We start from the raw sequence: 26,250 nt of genomic DNA, 5'->3' as shown, positions 1-26,250 counted from the left end.
CAACACAGCCCAGGAGAGCACAAAGGTGAGTCTGTGAACTGGGTGTTAAATCACCCATATTAAAGAATAATATATTGACGCTGACTTTAATGGGCCTCAAAAAATGGACCAAATTTTAAGTCAAAGGTTGAATTGTAGAGACAATGGATGTGGACTTTCATGGGTGTATTAGTAACTCGGGTTAGGCTTGGTGCTGAGGGAATAACAGGATCACCACCGACGTGTGTCCACACATGCAGATTCACACCCAGTGCATCAAAATGCCTTTGAAATACTAAAATGTACGAGCGTCCACTGAGACCTTTCAGTCCGACACAATGAGGCACAAACTTTATTTTTTTTAAAGAATTCCCATTTATCTGAGGGAACACCAGCAGAGCCTGGGTCTCCCCAAACTGCCATCAAACATGTCATCTGCTGCAAGGTCATTAGGAAAACATCCCAGTTTATAATCTCTGGTACAGTGCTACATGCTAGTCTCAAGTATTAACCTTTAAACTTCCAATAGTGATGATTACAACTGGGTCCAGAAGTCTGCTCTGAGAAATGGTTTGATAAGTTAGACAAGGCTTGTTCACGACATTTATGAAAAATGGTATTAAACGCTTCAATTTCAAGTTATTAATTAGCTGGTCATTCTGCCTCAGTTAAATGATCAGATTACAGAGTAATTTAAAAGGAGCCATTATTCATATTCCTTGACAGAAAGCAGGCATATGCATTAGCCAGACATTACGGTGGAACTTGAGGCCCTGAGCACCGTGATGGCCCTTGAAGCCTGTGGGGCTATCAGTTAGTGCCACCAGCCCGGGGCCTGTAGGAACCACACACACGAGACTGGGGCATCCAATTCCAAAAACAGCGTGTTGCTGGACAGGCAGAGGGAGGCATAAATATGAAATATAATAATAAAGTTTCCTGAAAGCAAAGCTGGAGAGAACCTCTTTCTAAAAGGGGCTTTTGTTGTGAACGGATTGAACCGCGTTCAGATATATGCTGAGCAACTTTCCTCAACTTTGCTCAAAGGCTGCAGAGATGTGATGGATCCCTGCTAATGGTTCACAACGAACATTTGCCATCTCATTCATTTTTGCTAATATCCAGCCTGTGCCGATGCTCGGAGACTCCACAACGATGGAGGCTGCGATGAGCATCATCACATCTGGGCAGACAGCAGAGAAGATGGCAGGATGAGACCGTGGGGTCGTCACGGATGGTAGCTGGGCCCACGTACACAGGTCGTGGCACAAACACAACGGAGCATTCAGAGCAGAAAAGCTCGTGGCTCAAAGCAACAGCACAGCAGTCAATGTGATGTGAAGATTGATCAAAGAAGCCGGGGGGCTACGCTAACGGGTTAGGGTTAGGGTTTGGTTAGGGTTAGGGTTTGGTTAGGGTTAGGGTTAGGGTTAGGGTTTGGTTAGGGTTAGGGTTTGGTTAGGGTTAGGGTTAGGGTTAGGGTTAGGTTAGGGTTAGGGTTTGGTTAGGGTTAGGGTTAGGGTTAGGGTTAGGGTTAGGGTTAGGTTAGGGTTAGGGTTAGGGTTTGGTTAGGGTTAGGGTTAGGGTTAGGTTAGGGTTAGGGTTTGGTTAGGGTTAGGGTTAGGGTTTGGTTAGGGTTAGGGTTAGGTTAGGGTTAGGGTTAGGGTTAGGGTTAGGGTTTGGTTAGGGTTAGGGTTAGGTTAGGGTTTGGTTAGGGTTAGGGTTAGGGTTAGGGTTTGGTTAGGGTTAGGGTTAGGGTTAGGGTTAGGGTTCAGGGTTTGGAATGAAACTTTTTTTGCACTGGCCTACTGATCGGGAAAGTAGGGGAGTGCGGAGGGTGAGGGCCCCCCCGGGGGGGAAAGCAATATAGATAAAAATAAAAATAAATTAGTAATAAAATAGAGAAAACGAAGTTATGTAATAAAAGCAGGGTAGAAGATAAATGAGTCGATCCATAGGTAGGTAAGAAACTGGTTCGGCTTGTAAGAATATTAAGTTGTTTAAATTGGCTGACTGGGAAAGATGAGTTCTATGGGTGTTCATTGAGGCCATGTGGTGTCTTTGTGCCTAATCTGTTGATCCATATGCGTTCCGCTCTCCTCCTCTGTCCCACTGTCCAGCAGTTATTGGTTTCCAGCCCCGAGATAATAAGGTGGCTGACTGGATGCTCTTGGAAGTGCCGGACAAGGGTAGTGCCAAGTCGACTTCCTGCTATATTGTAAAGGTGCTGTGTTAGACGGGTATGTATGGAATTTTGTGTTTCACCTATATAATGTTTATTGCAGAGGGTGCATGTGATGATGTAGACTACGTTGGTGGAATGGATGGAGGTGAGGCCTAGCGTGGGGAACCCTGTACCAGTGTATGTGTTTTGAATGAATTTTCTGTTACGGTAGTGTTGGCTATGTCTGGGTCGGGGTGTGATGAATTGGTCCGGGAATTTGGATGTGGTGAGTATGGAATGGAGGTTTCTGTTTTTTCTGTGTGCTAGGATGATCTTGTGGTTATAGAAGGCCGGATGTTGGTGTAGTATGGTTGAAAAGTTTTGTTTAATGGTGTACTGTAGGGTTGTGGTTCTATGTGAAAAAGTAGAAATGAATGGTATGATTTGTGGTTTTTGTGGGAAGGCTGGGGTCTGTGGGTCCGGGACTCCCCCTGGATTGCCCTCTATGTTTGTGGGTGTGTTAGGGTTAGGGGTAGGAGGGGGGTTGGGGGTGAGGGTTAGGGTTGGGGTTAGGGTTTGGTTAGGGTTAGGGTTAGGGTTAGGGTTAGGTTAGGGTTAGGGTTAGGGTTTGGTTAGGGTTAGGGTTTGGTTAGGGTTAGGGTTTGGTTAGGGTTAGGGTTTGGTTAAGGTTAGGGTTTGGTTAGGGTTAGGGTTGGTTAGGGTTAGGGTTAGGGTTTGGTTAGGGTTTGGTTAGGGTTAGGGTTAGGGTTAGGGAGGGTTAGAGTTAGGAGTTAGGGTTTGGTTAGGGTTAGGGTTAGGGTTGGTTAGGGTTAGGGTTAGGGTTTGGTTAGGGTTAGGGGTTAGGGTTAGAGTTTGGTTAGGGTTAGGGTTAGGGAGGGTTAGAGTTAGGAGTTAGGGTTAGCAGCGGGGTTAGGGTTAGGGTTAGGGTTAGGGAGGGTTAGAGTTAGGAGTTAGGGTTAGGGTTAGGGAGGGTTAGAGTTAGGAGTTAGGGTTAGCAGCGGGGTTTAGCATTCGGCTGTCAGAGATGTACGAAAACATCTTGAGATTTTAACGAGTAGCAGAATTATATGAGAGCAGCTGTGGAATTGTGTCTGCTAAATGGTGGAACCTGCAGAAGCTGGACCCATCCAGGGATTTGGGAGCTTGTGCAGACTTTAGGAAGCACGTAGAAATTAAAATGCCTGTGAGCTGTTATTGTTAAAGGTCCTGCTCAGGCATCAAAGCAACCTTTCAGATCTTCTTTAACGAGCAGTTTGGACATCATTCTGCCTGGTCTTCCATCAGAACCGATGCCCCGCTCCACTGCCGCCTGCCCGTGCAGCTGGTCCCTAACTCCTGCTTTATCCGCTCATTAAAGTGATCGGCCCCTGGCAGCTGCACGAGAGGACACCAGCTTCTTTGAAGTTCCCTTCTTTGAATTGATCATTGTTGTGGCACGTTTCAAAGATGGAGGCAGCTTTGAAGCAGCACAAGTGGCGTGAGCTCATCATGCTCCTGTTGTGGACTTGCTGGAAATGCATCTTCACGATGTGGTTCTTCATGAATATTCTGCTCTCTGCAGAGTTGGACCTCAGCTTTTGAAGCTCTGCTGCAAGGTTCTACCCAGGGCCAGAGGAGGAGGAGTCAGGACTCCCGGGTGACCCTGGAGGTGGCTCTGAGGAAGTTTGGGCGGTGGGCATAAAAGGAGCCTGCCTCCCTGCCTGCCTGCCTGTCTGCCTGCCTGTCTGTCTGCCTGCCTGTCTGCCTGCCTGTCTGCCTGCCTGTCTGCCTGTCTGCCTGCCTGTCTGTCTGCCTGCCTGTCTGTCTGCCTGTCCTGTCTGCCTGCCTGTCTGTCTGCCTGCCTCTGTCTGCTGCCTGTCTGCCTGTCTGCCTGCCTCCCTGCCTGCCTGCCTGTCTGCCTGCCTGCCTGTCTGTCTGCCTGCCTGTCTGCCTGCCTGTCTGTCTGCCTGCCTGTCTGCCTGCCTGTCTGCCTGCCTGCCTGTCTGCCTGCCTGCCTCCCTGCCTGTCTGCCTGTCTGCCTGCCTGTCTGTCTGCCTGCTGCCTGCCTGTCTGCCTGTCTGCCTGTCTGCCTGCCTGCCTGTCTGCCTGCCTGTCTGCCTGCCTGTCTGTCTGCCTGCCTGTCTGCCTGCCTGCCTGCCTGTCTGTCTGTCTGTCTGCCTCCCTGCCTGTCTGCCTGCCTGCCTGCCTGCCTGCCTGCCTGTCTGCCTGCCTGCCTGTCTGCCTGCCTCCCTGCCTGTCTGCCTGCCTGTCTGTCTGCCTGCCTGTCTGCCTGCCTGCCTCCCTGTCTGCATGCTGGGAATGGGTGACTTGACAAATGATCATAAAAGCTTTTTCTTGGATAAAACCATTTTCTCATCAATCTGTGCCAGATTAGCATGTTGTTGTTCCAGATCCTTTCCTTCCAATTGTGTGTTCTAATGACATTCCTGGTTGTTTCAGGTGTATCCAGGTTTGTATGAGCACGTGTGACTAATAACTAGAAGGGCAAATACGTTTTCCCACCTTACATTTCCCCTCCACATGAAAGAATACTATAAGATGTGGTGTCACATGCAGCACTTCTTTTGTTCTTCTGTTTCTCGTTTAGTTCAGGTTTCCCACTTGTTCCTGCACACGTTGCTAAAATGACAGGCTGCCTCCGGCGTCTGCTGACAGATTTCAAATAAGACTTTCTCCCATCTGTGCCATGAGACAGGTAGATTTCTCATAACCCTTTCTTTCTGAGGAGATCTTTGATGAGACAGCCCGAGAAGCTGCTACCTTTTCAAACAAGGGACCACGAAGGCAGACCTCTTGCACCGAGGGTGATAACGATCCATGCGAGTCAGCACCCGAGGCTCGAAGGACAAACCTCCGACTGTCGTATACTTGGAGTGAAAGTGGGCGAAACACGATTGTTTCAGTGCAAGAGTCCCTGCAAGGAAGAGAGTAACAGCGTTACTAGCGTGGCGATCGGCTGTGTGTTCTGACTGGGCGTTTAGTGGGTCTGAGTCCATTTTTGATCTAATCCACAGCTGTAAAGTGCCTGAAAAGCAACGTCTAATATGTAATGTATTACCACCAACTTGCCGTTTTGTTCTGTGCCTAAACGGGCATAGGTGTTTGCTGGGAGGTTAGAAAAGACCCGAAACATGGACATATTCTCTCCTTTTTGTAATGGTGCTGAGGAGAATACAAAAGGATTAACATGCTGAAGATGAAAAGATTGATAAAAGGAAGAATGGAACAAGCCTTGAGGCAACTTTACTTGGAGGATGATGCATCTCTTCATCAGGCTGTGTCTCCAGTTAGGGGCATGCATCCATAAAACCCCTGATTCCCACATTCAACTCAGAAAAACATGTATCCATGCGGAAAATGTTCTACATTAAGATTTTAGCCAAGACAAAAAAATTGGTGCTGCAGTGACGGCTTCTCACAGGCTGAAGTGAAATCAGTGGAGCAGCCAGGAGGAGCACAATTAGGGCTGGCTGGAGGCGACCTTGAAAACTTTAGAGGGAGCTAAATTTAAACTAAAGGGGCTTACTTGCTGCTGACAGGCCAGAAAAAGAGGGACTCTCATTTCATTTATAGAAGTTTGGGAACAGAACTCAGGCTGGCTGTCGAACAATCACCTGACACAGGAAGTGAATATGAAAGAGGCAAAGAGAGCTGCTCTGGTAGGGTTAGGGTTAGGGTTAGGGTAGGGTTAGGGTAGGGTTAGGGTTAGGGTTAGGGTTAGGGTAGGGTTAGGGGTAGGGTAGGGTTAGGGGTAGGGTAGGGTTAGGGGTAGGGTTAGGGTTAGAGTTAGGGGTAGGGTTAGGGGTAGGGTTAGGGGTAGGGTAGGGTTAGGGTTAGGGTAGGGTTAGGGTTAGGGTTAGGGTTAGGGTTAGGGTTGGGTTAGGGTAGAGTTAGAGTTAGGGTTAGGTTAGGGTTAGGGTTAGGGAGGGTTAGGTTAGGGTTAGGGAGGGTTAGGGTTGGGTTAGGGTTAGACTCTGGTCTGAGTTAGGGTTAGGGTAGGGTTAGGGTTAGGGAGGGCTAGGGAGGGTTAAGGTTAGGGTTACGGTTAGGGTTAGGGTTAGGGTTAGGGTTAGACTCTGGTCTGAGTTAGGGTTAGGTTAGGGAGGGTTAGGGTTAGGGTTAGGGTTAGGGTTAGACTCTGGTCTGAGTTAGGGTTAGGGTAGGGTTAGGGTTAGGGAGGGTTAGGTTAGGTTAGGGTTACAGTTAGGGTTAGGGTTAGACTCTGGTCTGAGTTAGGGTTAGGGTTAGGGTTAGGGTTAGGGTTAGGGAGGGTTAGGGTTAGGGAGGTTTAGGGTTAGGGTTAGGTTTAGTTAGGGTTAGGTTAGGTTTAGGGTAGGGTTAGGGTTAGAGGGGTTAGGGTTAGGGAGGTTTAGGGTTAGGGTTAGGTTTAGTTAGGGTTAGGGTTAGGTTTAGGGTTAGGGTTAGGGTTAGGGAGGTTTAGGGTTAGGGTTAGGTTTAGTTAGGGTTAGGGTTAGAGGGTTAGGGTTAGGGAGGTTTAGGGTTAGGGTTAGGTTTAGTTAGGGTTAGGGAGGGTTAGGGTTAGGGAGGTTTAGGGTTAGGGTTAGGTTTAGTTCGGGTTAGGGTTAGAGGGTTAGGGTTAGGGAGGTTTAGGGTTAGGGTTAGGGTTAGGTTTAGTTAGGGTTAGGGGTTAGGGTTAGGGTTAGGGTTAGGCTTAGACATGGTCTGAGTGCAGCTCGTATGGATGAAGAGCAGCAGCCATGAAAAGCCCCAGCAGGTAACAGCAGCAACATCTGAAGACTCCAAACAGGCCTCACCTGTGGTGCTGGGAACCCCTCGTAGCCATAGCGGAGGGTTCAGATGTCAATTAAACTGATACCCACCATGCCCGTCTCCTGCTTTGGGATTAAAAATACTGAGAGTTCTGTCTGGTTCCCCAATAAAGGGAAGATACAGGGTGAAATGGTCGGGGCAATATTCAAGCTATATATTGTATTTTGTTCTGGCTATGTATATAAAGTGACAAATAGCAGCAACCTACAGTTTGGCATGGAAACATAGGTTCACAACAAGGTTAAAAAAAAAAATCTTTAAAATTCTATGATTCATTAGAAATGGGAAATGTCCCATTGTGCTTTTAAAGTGAACTGTATGTGAGGCTACCACAACTCCAGGGTCCATCGCCTCCTAAAATCCTCACCCTGACTTTTCCAGGTAAATAAAAACATGTTGTTATGGAAAAATGCGAAAACATTCATGAAATGAAGACATTCCAACGGAATGCACCATTTTGGATCCTGAGTTCTGGAAAGTCTGAATTGCAGATGGGCCATTTACAACCACCGGTGCAAACTATTCCATTGGTGTCCCACTGCGACGTATCTCAGCAAAGACATTGTGAGTTTTGAACAACTTCCCTCAAGTGCGTTTCTGTATTTAAGACTTGCTGTGAGTGTCGGTTCGAATCCCTCCACATCTTTATTTCCTGCACTGGTGACACAAAGAACCTGGATCAGCCTCTCAAAGGTGGAGCTGCGGGTGAGACTCCCATTTGCTCCTCACAAAGCATCACTGCAGACATCGTTGTGGCCAAGGTGGCACCCTGACGTGCCAATGACATCATTGAGTCGAATATCGCCCACTAGAGGGCGCGCGCGGCCGTATAAATAAGTGACGTGCGTGTGACGTACCAGGAAGTGATCTGCAGACGCGTTGGCTCCCTGCGGAGGGAGGTTTCTGGGTGTCAGGGTTAGCGGTGAAAGGGGAGGTCGAGCGGGTGAGTTTACGTTCTTTTATTGGTAGATTTCAGTCTGTATCCTTCCCAATTATCTTACACTCACCACTTTCTTCTTTTCCAGTCGCTAATCTGCGAATATCCGCTGTAGTTTAAGAAGATCTTTCATCAGCCCTGTAGGTTTTTGGATTGTCTGCTTGTGTTTTATCCAACAATGTGTCGGATTCATGTCAGGAGCCGAGTTAGTGTCCAAGATAAATTCATCTGTCAGCTCCGTTTTATCGAACCTTATTTCAGATCTGAGCCTGACAGGAGCTTTCAGAATCACCGGCCTTGTGTTAATAGTCTTTCTTTGAGAGATTTTCATGTTTAACATACACGAGAAAAAAGAAACCTAACCCTAATAACGTCTCTAATCATCCAGTTTCACTTCCAGAAAGATGCCATAGAGAAAACGGGCCTTTTCACCCTTATTTCCAAATAGAATCTGGCTAATTCTTTTTGCCTGTGATTAGCATGCAGCTATATTTGAAGTCCTTGTGCTCGTCTAATGATGTGTTTCGATGCAGGTTTGTGACTCTGGAGACAGCGACTGCATCCCTCATGTCTTCCGGGGGCCCACCTCAGTCTCCTGCGGTGGCCAAAACGGAGGTGGCCCTTGAAGGGGAATGCCCGCTGCTGGCTGCCACCTTTGCCTACTGGGACAACATCCTGGGTCCAAGGGTGCACCACATCTGGGCCCCAAAGTGTGATCATCTGGTGTTCCTCAGTGATGGAGAAGTCACATTTTTGGCCAATCACACTCTTAACGGGGAGATTTTGCGTAGCGCTGAGTGCGGCGCCGTGGATGTGAAATTCTTTGTCCTGGCAGAAAAAGGCGTCATCATCGTGTCTTTGATATTTGATGGTGAGCTGAAGGGGGACAAAACACATGTGCCCTGTCTGTCATCCTGCCGCAGACGGAGCTGGCCTTTTATCTGCCGCTGCACAACATCTGTGTGGAGAGGCTCAAGCACGTCATCCGCAAGGGACGCATTTGGATGCAGAAGGTACCCTTTGATTTCATGAGTTAGCTTTTTTGGTTCAGGCGGGGACATAGAAGTCGCATGCAAACGTGGTTTGAGCTTTCATTTCTCCTTATAGACTGACCCCTTTTTTCAATGCGGGATTGGAAGAGTAAGGACAATAATAACTCGTGTGAGGTCTCCTCAGTGAAGAGGAGGGCATGTGATCATAGCCAAGAGATGAATGCGTTGGCCTTTGCTGTATTAGGAAGTGGTTGCAGATGAGATGGTGGTTGTCATCAGTGGTTTGATGACATCATCAAACCTGCCATTTTTCAACATCATTTCATGGCTTTGGTGTCCTGGACACTGTTCAGGCCACTTCCTTCTTCCCCTGACTTTGCTTCTGAAAGTGTAAAAGCAACAAAAATATGTCCATCTGCAATGAAAAGCAAGTGATGAGCTTTGTTTCTGAGATCGGCCAAGAGCACTGGTTTTCCTAAAGTTCTATGGGACCAACAAGTAGCGGAATCTTGCTTCTTCTTTATAACTTATATGTCCTAAAGATACTCATATCCTTGTCAGAAACTGCTTGAATCAATTGTTTTCCTCACATTTTAGGGCTACAACATCATTTCAGTGTTGAGCTTGGAGATTATCCCCATCATGGAGTTATTGGCGTCCATGAAGACCCACAGCGTGCCAGAAGACATCGATGTGAGCAGCAGACCCCACACAACCAACTCGTCAGTTCATTGCTATCTCTGAAGGTTTTAACTCTTTCAGGGTATCTTGAGATCTCCTACGATCATCACTCAGTGTGACACCATGCTAATCGTGCTTTCTAATGTGCTACTGCTTCCCTGGTAGCGCCCCCCCCCCCCTTCCTTCTTACAAACATGTGTTGCTAGATGTTAGCAATGACGAGTCACCGTTATTATTTCACAAGCAATTTATTACTGAGTCAATTTGTTGACCCGCCTGCATGCGCGCTCGTGTCCTACGAAGTGTTGTTTGACTGTAGAGGATTTCTGGAATGCCCCCGCCTTCATTTAGCCAAAGTTAGCTGAATCGAACCCGTCAGGAAAAAACCCAGCAACTTGGACATCAGCCTTCAAATTCTGCCCCGCCTCTCCATCTTCTGCCCTGCCCCTCCATCTTCTGCCCCGCCCCTCCATCTTCTGCCCCGCCTCTCCATCTTCTGCCCCGCCCCTCCATCTTCTGCCCCGCCCCTCCATCTTCTGCCCCGACTTTGTGATCACGCTGTTATTTCGGTGGAATAATGCCAGACATATTTGGGAAGCGGCACGCTGGATGCTAAAACATTCCTGACCCGGTGATTGATAGACGGATGGAGGGGCGGAGCTACAGACACTAAACGTTAAAAACATTATTGACTGGCATATCAGGGCCATTTTATGATTAACTTGGAATTAACTTACATTTCTTAGATACTGCTTCTAATTTAAAAGCTAATTTTAAAAATGAACTTGTTTTCTCCCCATGTTTAGATAAAAGACACTGTGCTAAATGATGATGACATTGGAGATAGCTGCCATGAGGATTTCCTTCACAAGTAAGCAGGACTGGGGGGTGATGAAGCTCGCAGCAGAAGTTTCCTTCTGGAGGAAGGATGAAAGCTGAATCAGCATCACATCAGAATCATGATTTTTGACCACGAAGGCACTGAGAGCTCCTCGCCAGAGGAGATTAGATCTGTGAAGGTTTTTTGGGCTGGATGGGGGTGGCAGAGCAGAAGATGTGAGCTGGCTGACTATGGCAGTAACACAATATTTAGTTTAACTCTCGACATGAAGACAAACAGCAGTTAGCAGTTTTGGACATTGCCGGTTCTCCCCTGAGGATGTCCAGAACTTTGTGCTCTACTGAGGAGCAGCCCATTAAGGGTCCAGTATAAAGAGTCCGGAAGTTCCCCTCATCCAGTCACTAGGTCCACCTGTCTCTAAATATAACACTTTGGTTTAAAACCTTTTACTAGGAATTTGATCATGTTTCTATTGTACAGCAGGTGCCTGACGATCAGTCGGAAAATATAAAACAAATGAAATGATTACGGAATGCAAAGTTCATAAATCTTAAAGCAGATGCCACTTCCTGGTGGGTCGGACCCAAATCCTGTCCCAGTGCCTCTTGTACTTCAGGCTCGTGACCACAGTTTCTGTCATTACTCCTGCAAGGTTCTTCCTAATTCCCAGAAGGTGATTAAGCTGATTGCTCCTCTGTCTCGGTGCTTCAGGGCCATCAGCTCCCATCTGCAGACATGCGGCTGTTCCATCGTGGTGGGAAGCAATCCGGAGAAAATAAATAAGGTAGAGGACTTTTTTTTCACTGTTTTTGAGATAATTGTACTTTTCCAGCCCATAAATTGTGTCGGTAACTCAACTGTGTTTGGGATTGGGAGCTGGCCGTTGCTCCTCAGGGAGGGAACGTCCCAACTGCTCAGACAGGTTAGCAAAGAGGAAAAGTTAGATTTGGGTGCACATCTGAAAGGCTTCTTCACATTAGCGACATATGTTAGCGACCTTTGTTTGGAAATGTTGTAATCTGATACCGGACCGGCTCCTGCTCTGGTTATAGCCGGTACTGGACATGGCCGCCACCTTCTTGTCACAGCATAATCTCATAATCTCTGAGAATGATCCAACTCTCCGTGTCCCCATTTCCTCAGAACATCCCACCTTTGCTGGAGATGAATTTAGCCTTTGTTTTATGGAAGAAGCCAAAGGTCAGGACGCTGTTCTCTGCCTCGCAGCCTTCTAACTCTTCCCCATCTGATGCTGTTTCTCCTCAGATTGTGCGGACCCTCTGCCTCTTCCTCACCCCCACCGAGAGGAGGTGCTCCCGCCTGTGTCGAGCCGAGGCGTCCTTCAGATATGACACTGGCCTGTTTGTGCAGGGCCTCCTTAAGGTATTCAGCAGTGTTCCCACCTCAGCCGGGGGGGTTTAGAAGGCAGCCTGATCCTTTCCTAATTCTGCCCTTTTGTCTGTTCTGATATACTGAGAACGATGTTTTCATCACCTCAGATCTGCACACGACTTTTATATGTTTCATCATAGCAGTCCAGCACACAGCCATATGCAAATGAGTTCTGAGTCTTTAGCACTAATTTGAACTCTATTAAAGTGTCAGCAGGCAAATTCTAGGTGAATTTTATGATGGTCAGCTTAGATGAGGGTCACAAAGAAGTTCACCTCCAATTTACTGCGCAGCAAAATTTGAGATAGAGTCGTTCAAGTCAATGATGCTGCGGAATGTTATTGCTTAATTAGTGAGTTAGAGATGGAGAGAGAAAGGCCAGTGAACCGTGAAATCTTGGGTCCATCTTGGACATGAATAGAAAACATTTTCTGAAATATGAAAATTGGTCCCTCTTTCTTTGTGCATCAGTGGTTCTGATCAATAATAAACCATTTCACAAGGCTGGATCTGCCTTTGCTTGTTGTGTCCAGAACCAGGTTGCGTTGCCTCATGTTGCCTCTAGTCCAGCAACTCACCGGCATCATTCATTAACCCTAAACTAACCCTAAACTAACCCTAAACCGGTCAGAGACTTGGCTGTCGTAGCTGAGGGTTAGCCAACGGTGGTGGTCATGGCTTTGCTTTTTCCTAGGACTCCACAGGCAGCTTCGTTCTGCCCTTCCGCCAGGTGCTTTACTCCACTTACCCCACCACGCACATCGATGTTGACGTCAACACGGTCAAGCAGATGCCTCCGTGCCACGAGCACGTCTACAACCAGCGCCGGTACATGCGGTCCGAGCTCAGTGCGCTCTGGAAGACGGACAGTGAGGAGGACATCCCCCCCGACACGATCATCCACACCAGCGAAACCTTCACTCCTGACCTGTGAGCCACACACACGCAGAGCGGCTGCTTTAGTTTGGAGAAGCTTTGCTTGTCTTCATAACAGCCCATAATACAGGTGATTGGGCTCGTGTGAAGATGGAGCTAAAGCAAAAATGCTGATCTCTTCACCTTTGTATTCCTCAGGAATATATTTCAAGATGTTGCACACAGAGACACTTTGGTCAAGTCGTTTATAGATGAGGTGAGTTTTCATATTGTCCAACTGCTCATTGTCATCTTGATGATTTAAAGGGGAGCGACGAGCAGCTGTTGGCTGAGCTGCTGCTAGCTGCTAGCTGCTAGCTGCTACCTGCTAGCTGCTAGCAGGTGCTAGACGTGCAGGAGTGATGAGAGGAAGCTAAACAGCCGTCTTTTGACACTCGATGTGTTTTCCAGACAGCTGCAGAGGTTCTCTGCCCCTAAATATAGTGGAAGAAAAGCAATTCTATTCCAAAGGCATTCAGAACCATCAAAAATGCAAACCAAAGTAGCTGAACTATTTTAATGTCTCTTTTGATATGGAAAGTGGGACTGACGCTCGATCCACAGTTTCCAAGTGAATCTGAGAACTTAATGGAATAAAAGGAGCTTCCTGGTCCTGCCGCTCCCCTGGGACTGCTGGGATTGGCTGCACTAACACCCGTGACTCTAATTAGGAATAGAAAAGGGGATAAATGGCACCCAGACAGAGTGACTGCCCCCAGCCTCTCTGTGCTGCCCCTGAATGCTGCTGTTCCACACTGGATCTAATGTCACAGACGCACAAGTGTAGAATTCATGCCCAGCCCCCCAGGGTACATTTCTCTGAAGGCTTTTCACGTGACTGCAAGCTGCAGTGTGTTCCTGGAGGAACGTGCTGCAGCCTGGAGCACTAATTGACATCTCATGTTGCACCAAGGTGTTCATGCTGAAGCCCGGCTTGTCCCTTCGGAGCACCTTCCTGGCCCAGTTCCTGTTGCTGCTCCACAGAAAGGCCCTCACACTGCTCAAGTACATCGAAGATGACACGTAAGACACCGACGAGCATCAAACATGCCACTGCCTTCCAAAACTCCCCAAAACATCTCAGTAGGTGAACCAGAAATGAAACCAACTAGGATCTCCCGATCTCGATTTGACTGATGGGTTCCTGAAGTTAGTCTGAAGTTAGTCTGAAGTTAGTCTGAAGTTAGTCAAAATCAACTCATCTCTATTTCCCAAATAAAGGCAATAACCTTTATTTACCAGACTTTATTTTGTACCATCTTTTAGGGTCAAATTTGTCTGTAGACCCTCAAAAAGGTGAACTACTGTCAGAACTTGGTGCCCAGGATGTTGCCTGCAGCTTTTCAGAACAAAGGTGTGGATAAAGAGTGATTGTTTACCTGTTGGTGATCTTCGGCCGTATACTGGAGAACCAGGAAGGTCCAGCTCATCAAAATCCCAAACAAAAGGGGCTTTGGCTGCACTAAATCCTTTACCCACACGTAATTAGAAGCCAACGTTATCACATTGTGCCTGGTAAAAGCTCAGGTACTTTGGGCCGGGCCAAGGGTCTTTATTTCCTTTTAGATTGTGATTGTGAGTGTTTCCCAGCTCCAGAGTGGTGGAGGCTCACCCTCCCTCGCACCCCTCAGACCTTCTGGGGCCTGTATTTAAAGGTACTTTAAATGTACCACAGTTTGGCTGCTGTGACATTCTGAATTTGTGTTGTTAATTTAAGGGATTTTTTTACACGAGGAATCACCAATGCAACGTAAACGAATGATTGAGATCCTTGTGAATTGGTATAAAATCAATATAATACAGCTTCGGTCACAGTGCAGAGAAACTGGGCCTGATGAACAGCTTTTGGATATCACTTGGACATTCCTCTGTCGCTCATGGTGGCGTAACAGAAAGACGTGTTGATGCTCCCGATGCTAATTGGGACGTGGCCCCAGCCCTTGGTGTCCAGATGGCCTCCCTCACTTTGTTCTGCTCAGAGGCTCAGAGGTAGAATGCTGCTCTGATGGTTGCTTTCTGGGTGTCAGAGTTCGGGTTGGTCAAGGCTTACTCCACAGCAACCGCTGCTGGGGGAATAATGCTGTGAACAAAAATAAAGTCCTGACGTGGTCGAGGCCGCTGCTCCTGCTCATCGTAGGAGGATCATGTTGCTGCTGCCGCTAGCGCCACATCAGCACTGTTTTCTCTTCACTGATTTCTAAATCTTAAGAAACAGACATTTTTCTCTTTGTATTTATTAGCATGTCCTTGTAGCAGCTGTGTCTGCTTCAAATTTCATCTTAAAGTCTCAGTAACAGACTTTTCTGCTGCTTGCTTACTTATTTTGAGTTTTTAAATTTAATTTGCCCCCCCCCCCGACCCTGTCCGCTCCCTTTGGTCATCTTTTCCCTGTTTTTTAAGCCATAAGTGGAAACTGTTCACATCTTTTTATAGGGAAAATTGGACATAAAGCTAAAACTAAATCAGTTTGATGTATCCAGACTCAGAAGGAGACCCATTAGTGCGACTAATGGACAATCCTCGTCTCACATTTAGCTGGACGAGCCTGTTCATCGATCTCACTCTGAAGGTTTTCAAAAATGGGACGTGACAGTTCTACCCTCCAGGACATTTGCCATGTTTGGCATCACGTAAGCTGTTTTTCTTGGTCACGCGCTGATGAAGCGTCCTCGTCCACTCTTGCTTTGACCTGTCCTTGTCTTGGGTCTCAGCTGTGATGTCCTCCGGCTGTGGGTGATTGTGATGTCATCACAATCCCTTGTTGTCTGCTTGTTATCAAGCTCCTGCAACTCATTGTGTAAATGAGAGCCATCACCAATGTTCCTGGGCCAGATGTCAGTCCAGCCGTTCTTTTAAGGCTCTTCTCAGTGCTGTCTTTGTTTTCGTATCCAGACGGGAAAAAGATTGTTGAGCAGGGAAACATTTCCAGTCACACCTGTAACACCTTTGGCAGGGTAGCTGTTAGGAGAGGAGGGTACCGCAGCCCTTACGTGCTTCGCTGTGTCATGTGTGAACAGAAGCCAGAATACTGTAAAATGCACGTGGTCACGTGCATTGTGTGTGACAGAGATGGACCTCCTTGAGAATTGTGGCCTGTGTCACTGCAAATCTGCAATGGGTTCAACCATTCTAGCCCTAAAATAAAGAGAACAAGTTATACAGATGCTTAAATGTGTGTTGTTCAAAGCTAGTCCATCTGTGCAAATATCTCAATGAATAGCTGAAAGTTAGTTTGACTTTGTGTGAATGCATAAAAGCAGCCTTGTTTATGGTGTAGCGAGCAGCCTGTGGTCGAAGGGCGCTCGTTTACAGGTGCCTCAACAGGATGGTTTATACTGGGCTCGCTGCGTGCAGCAGCATACATAATTCATAGCATCCCTGCCCACCGCTGCAGCTACATGCTAATGAAACCCTCCCTCCCACAGGCAAAAAGGGCAGAAGTCCTTTCGATCTCTGCGGAATTTGAAGACGGACCTGGATCTGACAGTGGAAGGAGACTTGAACATCGTCATGGCCTTCGCGGAGAAGCTGAGGGGGGGGCTGCACTCGTTTGTGTTCGGGAAGCCGTTCTACACCAGCGTACAGGAGCGAGACGCACTCCTGAGCTTCTGACTCCGTGTGCCAGTCTTTGGACCATGGATGGACGACGGACTCGGGCGACTGTCTGTGTTGTTCCTGTATCACATGAATGCCACTACAAGGTTCAAGGTTCATTTTCAAGATTGAAAGCTCTGAAAGGATCTGCATTATTCTGGCTCTATTCATTTATTTCATTTAAAGGGTGCTGAACTGCCTTTCTGAAAAGAGATAGTGTCTTAAATATTAGGGGTTTTATTCACTATGTAATATGACACCATTTGACCTTTGAACCCTCAACAATTTGTTCCTGAAACTTAAAAGAGGATTTTCTTCAATAAAAATCTCAATGTCAACAGAGATATCCAAAGCTGCCGACGGTAGGATTCATCCACATCAGGGTGAGCTCATTTGTGGTGTTGCTGGCATGTTGGTGCCGTTCTTCCTTTGGACTAATTCTAAGGTTGACTGTGGCACACCAGAGATCCGCTCAAGTAAACCTGCCTTCCTTTCGAGTCAAACTGAAACATGGATAGGATTCAAGCTAAACCTTCATTTATTTTTTGATTGACTTTTGGCACAAACATGCAAGAAACATTAATCCCAAGTCATTTGACAAGTTGAGACAAAGGCAAAGTTGTTGATATGTGGGTGATCTGTGCCCTCTTCTCACCAGTGTGTGAACAATGTAGCGATTTGCTATTTATCCATGTGAAACATTAGCTTTCTTGCTGCCATTTTCTGGAATGATTGGCCCATCATTTGCTTGTAAAGGTTAAAGCTCATTACTGGCGTCACTGAGCCTCGAGGGTATTCAGAAAGCACGAGTCCTGAACATCCCAGAATCTAACACCAGCTCACAAAGAGTCTTCATTAGTGTCTGCATTTGCCATTTTGGCCACTGATAGAGATTCTGATTTCAATCCTCAAACTTTAAAGCCCTGCTCATCCCTGAGTTGGACAACATCAGCAGAGTTTAGTGGGAAACGTGTGCTTTATTTTTCTTTTGCAGTGGACAATTGACCAGTCTGGTGGTTTAAAATTAAAGTAAGAACCAGAGGTTTGATCAGTGGTTATCCTTGTCAAGAAATGACTCGTTGATATAAAACTGAGTCAATAAAGCTGTTTCTCAGGGTCAGAGAATCATTACAGTCTAGTGGAATACGGTAACCACTCATTTTATGCAAGCACCTTTGTGAACTGCTGAATAGCATATCTGAGATGAGGTTTTCTATGATGAGAGGCTGATTTCTTTTCCTTTTTTAATTATAAAAGACAGTTTGCATACCGTAGGCAGTAATTGCCTCGAGCAGGACCGCTCTAATTAGGTGTCCTCTTGAGGGCTCTGCACTCTTGCATATTTAAAATGAGACAGAATTGAACTTTAAAGCAACGCCGGTAATTAGTATGGGTTGTCTGGAGTGACACCTTCACAGATGATGGGTGGATGAATAGATGACCAGTGGAGTGGCAGAGACAAGCTATGAGCCCTTTTTAGTAAATCCTTGCTCTGACTTTTGTTATCTTGAGGGGATTCCAAAAAGATCTAAGATAGACCCTCACATTCAACAGCATCTTTGAGTTCAGGCAAATTGATTTTTCTTTCTTGTCACCCCTTTATGTTTTTTATAACAAAAAAAATTAATGAGTGCAGGTGACTGTGGATTGAAAACATTATATTAGAACACAGCATTTTGATTAAATATTAAATGAAGAAATATAAGGCAAAGTTGAGCCATAAATGTTTTTACAAAAGTCTAGAAAAACTTGGCACTGATTTATTGGTGCCCAAGACCCCAGTAAACTGAAACTGGGCCTCGGCCCTGACCCAAAGGGAGCGGGCCACACGTTTCCAGTTGACAAGCATGGCCTCGGCCTTGCAAACTGAATTAAACGCTTTTAAAATGTGTTTGTACGACAATATATTAATACTGGAAAGGTTTGTCTTGTAAATTATAATTAGGGTTTTTTTTTTGTAAACGACGGTGCTTACTAGGTAGTTCAGTGTACATTAACAATAGAAATAAAAACTAACGTTATTTCGTTTTTAATGGTTTGGAACGAACTAAAAAAGTGAACAATGTTTGATTTAACTCGTTCTTATGGCGATCATCGTGCTCGGGAGTCAGCGTGAAAACCCGCCTACTAGGATAAAAACATTAACGTTGATAGGCCGACTCACCTGTCATTCAAGTGTGTCACCACATTCCTCTGTCTCATTGGTCAGTTCTTGTCTAGCTATTATTCTATTGGTTAATATTGTGGTTGCTCCACCCGACCAGGAAGAGCTTGTACTGGCTGGCTGTCAGGTAAATATTCAGCAGAGGATGCTAGTTATCACAAAGGGAAATTAAATCCTAACTAACTGGAGCAATGATGAGACCATATGCTTCACCGACGACATTAAGGTATGTTATGCTCCCTACACCACTCAGTAAACTTTGGCAGTACATACGGTGATGGGTGCGGCCTGTTACCATTAGCACGGTAGCTAAATTCAGTGTTAACGTTATGGTGTTTAGCTATTAGCACAATGACAAGTTTATGAACCGGACCGAACCTTATGGACCGAACCTTTTACAAAGAAGTTGCGAAAACAAGTAGCAACGTTAAAAAAGGAAACACGGAAAACGAGTACGTTTGGATTGTTTTGCCAGTAGCGGAGATGGGGCTAAGGAAATGACCCGGGATTAGCCATGCTACTTCCCAAATGTGTGCTTTATTAGGTCACATCAAGAATTTCCAAGTAATAATTTAGCCATTACATATTAGCTATTTCATCATTAGTAATCATCTGCTGTTGCTGCTACTTTGGTGTCTTACCTCAAATCGTCAATACGCGTCAAAAAATGGCCATTTAAATGTATCGTTTCCACTTACATACTTGCTTATATCAGCTGTAATGCGCTTCGGGTTACCCTAACCCTATTGTAGACGCTGTCTGTTCATTCAAAGTACATTTCTATTTTTCTCTGCTATCTCCATCATTTACCCAGAAAAGACAGCTGGTCCAGACTTTAGTAAACGATGAGCGATGCTCAGATGAACCTCCTCATGAACCTTCTGGCGACTGGACTCAGAACTTTAGGGCCTCCCTTGATTTGTGAGTACTGCTCCTAAAGAGAGATGATGATCACTAATGACACGAGCTCCTAGCCCTCGTTGGGGGTCTGGATTACTGGTGTCATATGGTGGCGGTGGTTTGGGTCAGGCTTTCAGCACGCAGTCACACGTGATGTCCCACAGGTGCTGGATCTGAGTCCAGAATGAACGGGCCAGTCAGTAGCATCAATGTATGACACACTCCGATCACACCTCATAAAGCCAGGTGTGGTGGTCAGAGATCTTCTGCTGGAGGTCATTTTGGGGTTCTCTGGCAGGTCTGCTGCTGTGTTGATGGACTAGTGTCCTCTCATGGGTTAGGGGTTAGGGAATAAACCAGAAAGGAGGAGAGGGAAGGTTCTGTGGGCTCCTTCCTTATGTGAGGGGTCCGTCCTCCACGTGGCCCATTGCAGAGCAGCATATCGACCTGCTTCAGTCTTTATGGTTTCAGGACCGGAGGCCAGGTTGTGAGGGGGGTTATCTGGAGTGTTCTGATGCTGAGGCTTCTGCTGCCCTCTTGATAAACTAGTGTGTGTGTGTGTGTGTGTGTGTGTGTGTGTGTGTGTGTGTGTGTGTGTGTGTGACGACCTGTAAATCTCAGGGCTTTTTTTCCACTATATTTTCATTGGAATTTTGTCACAATCCTTGTGTGATCACGGCGTGTTCAGAGCACACAGGAACCTTTGTTTAGTTCGTTTTCAAGCGTTCCCATTTCATTGCTTCACATTTCAGTCTCAGAGCCTGCAGCACTAAGAGCGGATCAGCCGAGGATTTGGGCTTATTTGTGTGTTTCTGGAACGGAATTCCAGAATTCCAGAATGAGAGTTCAGTTTACACACACACATAGATGCGCACACACACACACACACACACACACAGATGCACACACACACACACACAGATGCACACACACATAGATGCACACACACATAGATGCACACACACACACACAAACACAACATAGACGCACACACACACACACATAGATGCACACACACACACACACATAGATGCACACACACACACACATAGATGCACACACACACACACACACAGCTCTTTTCCTGTCTTCCTGCCACCCACAAGAAAAAGAATGTTTCTTTTTATTCCCTTTTATCAAATTACAACATAGATTGACAGTCATTTGCCAGTTATGTGGTTAATTGATACTGATTGATGAGTGATAATTCAATTTTAAGGTTGAAATTCAGCTCTGATCGCACTTTCAAATACAATCTTTTCACATTGGAGCTTTTTCATTTTTCCTGCTCCAAATTTAGAATAAAGAACCTGAAATGGCAGAGCCCTAATGCTCCTGTCCAGGTTTTAGTTACATCTGATGTGCAATAGCTGCCATGCTTTTATGCTAATAAATTCTTTCAAGGCTCAACAACCTGACCCTGACCCTGACCCTGACCCTGACCCTAAGCCTGACCCTGACCCCGACCCTGACCCTGACCCTAAGCCTGACCCTGACCCTGACCCCGACCCTGACCCTAACCCTGACCCTGACCCTAAGCCTGACCCTAACCCCGACCCCGACCCTGACCCTGACCCTAACCCCGACCCTGACCCTGACCCTAACCCTGACCCTCACCCTGACCCTGACCCTAACCCTGTCATTGTCGGCCTCAGACCACGGATGAGCAGCCTGTAGCCATGGAGGGGCACGCCACCAAAAACAATGAAAGCACTTTCCCCAGCTTTGTGGACCTGGATGACTTCCTAACCAAGCACGACTCCAACTTCATCTGGCTCCTCATTGGTGAGTCGAGACGCTAGTAAAAGTACAAAAGTAGAAGTCGTTGTCTTGTTCCTTTCAACACATCGTTCCTCCTTTTTGCATTTTGAAATGGATCGTTAGCGTTCTTTTTCCAACCAGGGGAACTGATCCTGTACTGAAAGGACAGTCTTGATATTTGAGGCTCTAGCAGACAAGACAACAGGTCATGTCATCATGGCAGACAGCAACAGTAAGTCGGGAACTCCAAATCAGTCTGGTTGGTGTCCCTGAGGAAGGGGGGCAGCTCTATTGTCTTTGGCAGTACCAAGGCCACAGGGGGATGTGCCATCGTAGTAAAGTACAAGGAAATGCTTCACTGCCATTGACGGTTCGCTGCTAACAGCTCAGCTAACCTTTCTGAGGAAGGTCAGGTCACAAGGAAACCACACCTTAGCTGTAGTTTGCTCTCTGACCTGCAAGTAGGCCGTGAGATGGAGCAGATGTTAGCAGGCTTTAGACAAACCTCTGACAGTGATGTCGCCATGTTGTGGAAGAGCGTGGCCCAAAGAACCCGCTTCCTCTTTCGGAGCGATAGTCACAGCTGTCATCTGTGACTGCTGATTGCCTTCCGCCTCCAGCCTCGACCTGAGGTTCGACCTTCTGTTTCAGTGCAACGCATCAGTGCGTAGATCCTCCAATATTTCTTCTTGACTAAACCTGAGCTTTCTTTTCAGCAACCATTCTGTCCTGTGGATGGATCATCTATTTAACTTATTACAACTCCCGCAACATCGGCCTGATCCTCACCCTGGTCATCAACAGACTCTACAAAGATGGCTACATTCATCTTGGTGAGCTTGTCAGGACCTCTGTGGAATGGTGATGAAACGGGAGGTGGAGCTGTGCCAAAGCTCTCAGTTCCAGGCTTTAACTCCTCCACTGAATATTTCATGATGAGCTGCTTCCCTCAGTGATCGTCTGCGTTGAGTGTGAACAGAAAAGTTCTTCTGCCTGTGCCAATGAAACAAAGGTTCATTTAGAAAACGACTAGATTTAAACAACTAATAGTTGTTCTTTTCCAATGAAAAACCTTTTATTTGGCAGGGACATCTGCACTCTAACATAAGAGGTGTCTCCATGTCACTGATGCTTCTAATGAGGCTTAATTGATCTGAAGTCAGATATGTCATTAACATTCAGAGCAAAGCATGTTTAAGAAACATTGTGTCGAGTGATTATCAAGGATTAAAGGATGAACACATGAATTGTCTGTCTTCCTCCCACTGTGAAGACGCCCTGAACCACTCAGCTACTGGTGGACCGTTTGAGTTGTTCTTGATTGACAGGTGTTATTGATTATTCCAGTTATTTGGGATGATTCACACATCATTAAAAGGTCTCTTCTCCCTACACACTGAGCACATTCATTTTGGGCTGAACTATTTTGGAAGAGGTCATGGCCGTCTTTAGGAGGGTGGTGAGCAAAAGAGCCGCACACTTCCTGTCCTGCAGCATTTGAAGGGACAAATTCTGGAGCACGGTTAGATTTTGACACTCAGGCATTGAATCATTGAAAATAGTTTCACCTGAAAACAATTAATAGAAGACAGTCATGTTTCAATTTCATGCCCAGTAAAGCTTAATGAGAACATAATGAAGAGATTTCCGTAGTAATGAGAGCAGCAGCTAAAAAGGTGTAACCTGGAATCTGTGGTCTTTCCCAGGGTCCTTCTCCTTCTCCGTGCTGTCAGGAAAGGTCATGTTCCGAGATGTCTACTACATCAACGGAGACATGTCTCTCAGGTGGCTGCGGCGTTTGCATCTGCTCTGTCCTCTGATTGTCCCTCCACGCTCACTGACCCTTTTCTGCTGGCAGGATACAGGATGGCTTCCTCATATTTCGCTGGTGGAAAATGTTTAACCCAAAACAGAAACAGCACGGTCAGTGAGAGAATGTGTGAACAAAGTCTTTCCAGATCCTAATTTGTGCGTGGAACGACACAGCTTTACCACATCACTTGTCTTTAGAAGCCTGAATCCCCACTCTTTCTCATCTTCAGACCCTAAGGCAGAAACCAGGCTTTACGTGACAGTCAACGGCTTTGAATTTCATGTCTACAACCGCACTGACCTCTACGCCCGACTGCAGGAGACGTTTGGACTGGAGTCCACACTAATGACGCCCAAAAAGGATGAGGAGAGAGGACGAAAGGATTCCAAAAAGACCCTGGAAAGGTCTGAACAATGTTCCATAGTTACAGTATCTGGCCCCTGCACTTGTCTTAATTGGATGATATAATTGCATTAGCCTGATGCACAAGTTTGAGCTGAAGACCAAACTGCAAGTAAGCAGAAGTCAGCACTTTCCTTTGAGCCCTAATGAGCGGCTGGAGCTGCACTTAGGCACTCCTTAATTCTTGGCAAAATCCTTTAGAAGCAGAATCTAACCATTGTGATCAGTGCTTTAACCATTTCTGGAGAAGTGAATGGACTTGTGTCCTCTGACTATTTGTTAGTGTGGACATTAAAGCGGAGAGTGCGGACCCCTCATCGTCTTGGCGCTCTCTCATTCCTGTCATCAAAGTGAACATCAGCACTGTGAGTCCTTCGGAAAAAGGCAAACAAGGATTCAATCTTGGAAATTTCTACCAAGTATTCCAAGTTTACTGTCTTGTAGGGTCGTCTGGCCTTTGGGAACCACTACCTCCCTCAAACCTTGTGCATGAACTTTGAAGATGCCTTCTTGACGTACGCCACCAAGCCGCCATCGAGCCACCTGGATCAGTACATGCACATCGTCAAGGGCTCGCTGGAGAACGTCCGTGTGATGCTGGTTCCCAGCCCACGCTACCTTGGCCTACAAAATGACGAGTCAGTCCCTCTTTTGCTCATGTAACTCATCACCGGTAAAATAATCGGAGCAGACTTTTGGTACTAACACGAGTTATTACAGACAGACTTGTAAACATACATTTTTCAAGTCAGGTTATTGTCAGAGCTCAAACTATAGACTTTGAGCTCATTGCTTGTAGAATTATAGTTTCAACCCAAACTTTCACATTCAGTTTGAACTAATATAGAAGACAAGCTCAAAGTAACTCTTGTGTTTGGATTGACTGAACAATAAGACATAATGTTGCTTCTTTTTAAGAGAAATGAAAGGTTAAGTTGTTCAAAATGTTGGTAGAAGAATTTGATCTGGCATCCATTGCATTTCCCCCCTTAACTTTAAATGTGCTGTGTTAAAAACTGTAAGTAAATCTCTCTCTTCCCTTCAGCCGATTAAAGTTTAGCAGAGCAGAACTCTGACCTGCTGAGTACGGACGCACGCTTAAATCAAGTCAGCACCTGAAACCGTTGTAGGCCATGTTGGCGACTTCAGCCACAAGCAGTCCTTGACATGTCTTAAAGATGGTCCACCTAATGAAATCAGCTCCATTTGTGAAGCTATTCTACGAGGCAGCTTTCAATGAAGAGCTAATATTTATTTATTCTTTGGATTCCTCTTTATGAACATATCTCAGAAATCTCTGTCTAAACTGTCCTGATTTAGACCCCCCAGGCTGATGGGAGAAGGGTTTGTAGTGATGCAGTCCAACGATGTTGACATCTACTATTACCAGGATGAACCTGGTAGGCACACACACACACACACACACACAGACTGAGCAGTAGATATCAGAGAGATGGGTATGTGAAGGAGATGAAGAGTGTGTTAGAGTGTGTGTTTGTGTGTAGGTCTGGTGCCTGTGGAGGAGGAGGATGGGGAAGAGGCAGAGACCAGCAGTGAGGACGATAAGCTCCAGGACCTGCCTCCGTGTTGGGGGCTTGACATTGTCTGTGGAAAAGGAACTGACTTCAACTACGGACCCTGGGCAGATCGTCAGCGGTGAATAAGCATCATTCAAACTCATTCGCTGGTTCGGGTTAGCTCATTAGGTCTGTTGGGAGCTGGGATGAGAAACGGAGGGTTCTTGGTTTGAGCCCCTTTGCAGACAAAGCATAGAAGGTGTTCTGTCTGCACTGGGGCTCAAACCAAGAACCCTCTGGCACTTTCCCCCACAACACCTTCAGAGCACTGCCAAGGTACCCTTGAGCAAGGTACCGAATCATATAGGAACCTGCAAAGAACTGGCAACTCATCCGGGGGTGGACCCATTGTGGACCCTCCCTGTGACCCCAAAAGGGATAAAGCAGATGAGAGGAGACAAACTCATTAGCACATAATGGTCAGATAATGCTTAGAATAACAATAATAGCACTAATAATAACAAAAACAACAATAACAATAATAATCATCATAATAATCACAATAACCATAATAATAATGGTTAGACTAATAATGAAACTACTACTAATAATAAAGATTAAATGGTAACCACAACATAATAAACCACATGGTAGCTCAGTCTGTTGGGGACTGGGCTGAGGAGTGGAGGGTTCCCATGGAAACAGGGTCCAACAGCTGGGATGGACTCAATCCTTTTGGGGTTAGGGGAGGGTGCTGAAGCGCTCATCACTATTTCTTACATTTCCCAGGGACTGCCTGTGGAAGTTCTTCCTGCCGGCTGACTATCAGCCCATGAAGGTGACGGAGGCTGCACAGCCTGGACGGCCCCGGCAGATCCAGGCCTTCGAGCTCCGCATGAACATCATCGCTGATGCCACCATCGACCTGCTGTTTACCAAAAACAGGGTGACTCCCTCTGTCTGTCTCACAGGATCTCTCTCATCTCTCTCTCTCTCTCTCATCTGTCTCTCTCTCTCATCTGTCTCTCATCTCTCTCATCTCTCTCTCATCTGTCTCTCTCTCTCTCATCTGTCTCTCATCTGTCTCTCTCATCTCTCTCATCTCTCTCTCATCTGTCTCTCTCTCTCTCATCTGTCTCTCTCTCTCATCTGTCTCTCATCTCTCTCATCTCTCTCTCATCTGTCTCTCTCTCTCTCATCTGTCTCTCATCTGTCTCTCTCATCTCTCTCATCTCTCTCTCATCTGTCTCTCTCTCTCTCATCTGTCTCTCATCTCTCTCTCTCATCTGTCTCTCATCTCTCTCTCTCATCTCTCTCATCTCTCTCTCATCTGTCTCTCTCTCTCATCTGTCTCTCATCTCTCTCACTCATCTCTCTCATCTGTCT

The 26,250-nt window shown here is 46.4% G+C and overlaps 3 protein-coding genes across 19 annotated transcripts in view; all 3 read left to right on the top strand.

Moving 5' to 3' along the window:
- Window positions 1-26,250, top strand: part of LOC101079637 (transmembrane protein KIAA1109 homolog) — a 235,245-nt gene that overhangs the window by 151,500 nt on the left and 57,495 nt on the right.
- LOC115247129 (guanine nucleotide exchange C9orf72 homolog) lies at window positions 7,839-16,649 on the top strand. The gene is given in 12 exon segments (XM_029827578.1): window positions 7,839-7,898; window positions 7,981-8,032; window positions 8,426-8,781; window positions 8,784-8,905; window positions 9,482-9,577; window positions 10,372-10,436; window positions 11,118-11,190; window positions 11,673-11,789; window positions 12,493-12,728; window positions 12,873-12,930; window positions 13,627-13,736; window positions 16,139-16,649. Coding segments are annotated over 10 exon segments (1,386 nt in total). The 5' UTR covers window positions 7,839-7,898; window positions 7,981-8,032; window positions 8,426-8,459; the 3' UTR covers window positions 16,326-16,649.
- The window catches only part of kiaa1109 (KIAA1109 ortholog), a 64,673-nt gene continuing 56,973 nt past the window's right edge, over window positions 18,551-26,250 (top strand). For 16 of the 17 annotated variants that reach the window (XM_029827473.1, XM_029827467.1, XM_029827523.1 and 13 more), the window contains exons 1-11: window positions 18,551-18,697; window positions 21,027-21,156; window positions 21,849-21,965; window positions 22,839-22,917; window positions 22,991-23,055; window positions 23,175-23,349; window positions 23,631-23,712; window positions 23,792-23,985; window positions 24,668-24,747; window positions 24,853-25,003; window positions 25,654-25,810. In XM_029827473.1, the coding sequence (XP_029683333.1) occupies window positions 21,051-21,156; window positions 21,849-21,965; window positions 22,839-22,917; window positions 22,991-23,055; window positions 23,175-23,349; window positions 23,631-23,712; window positions 23,792-23,985; window positions 24,668-24,747; window positions 24,853-25,003; window positions 25,654-25,810 (1,206 nt within the window). In that variant the 5' untranslated portion in view covers window positions 18,551-18,697; window positions 21,027-21,050. Of the gene's footprint in view, window positions 18,698-19,285; window positions 19,393-21,026; window positions 21,157-21,848; window positions 21,966-22,838; window positions 22,918-22,990; window positions 23,056-23,174; window positions 23,350-23,630; window positions 23,713-23,791; window positions 23,986-24,667; window positions 24,748-24,852; window positions 25,004-25,653; window positions 25,811-26,250 lie in introns of all 17 variants that reach the window. The other variant, XM_029827437.1, reaches the window with a different exon arrangement.

The sequence above is a fragment of the Takifugu rubripes genome, chromosome 2 (assembly GCF_901000725.2).
Source record: "Takifugu rubripes chromosome 2, fTakRub1.2, whole genome shotgun sequence".
Classification (NCBI taxonomy): Eukaryota; Metazoa; Chordata; class Actinopteri; order Tetraodontiformes; family Tetraodontidae; genus Takifugu; species Takifugu rubripes.
Note: the sequence above shows the minus strand (reverse complement) of the source record. Positions and strands in the feature narration are given on the sequence as shown.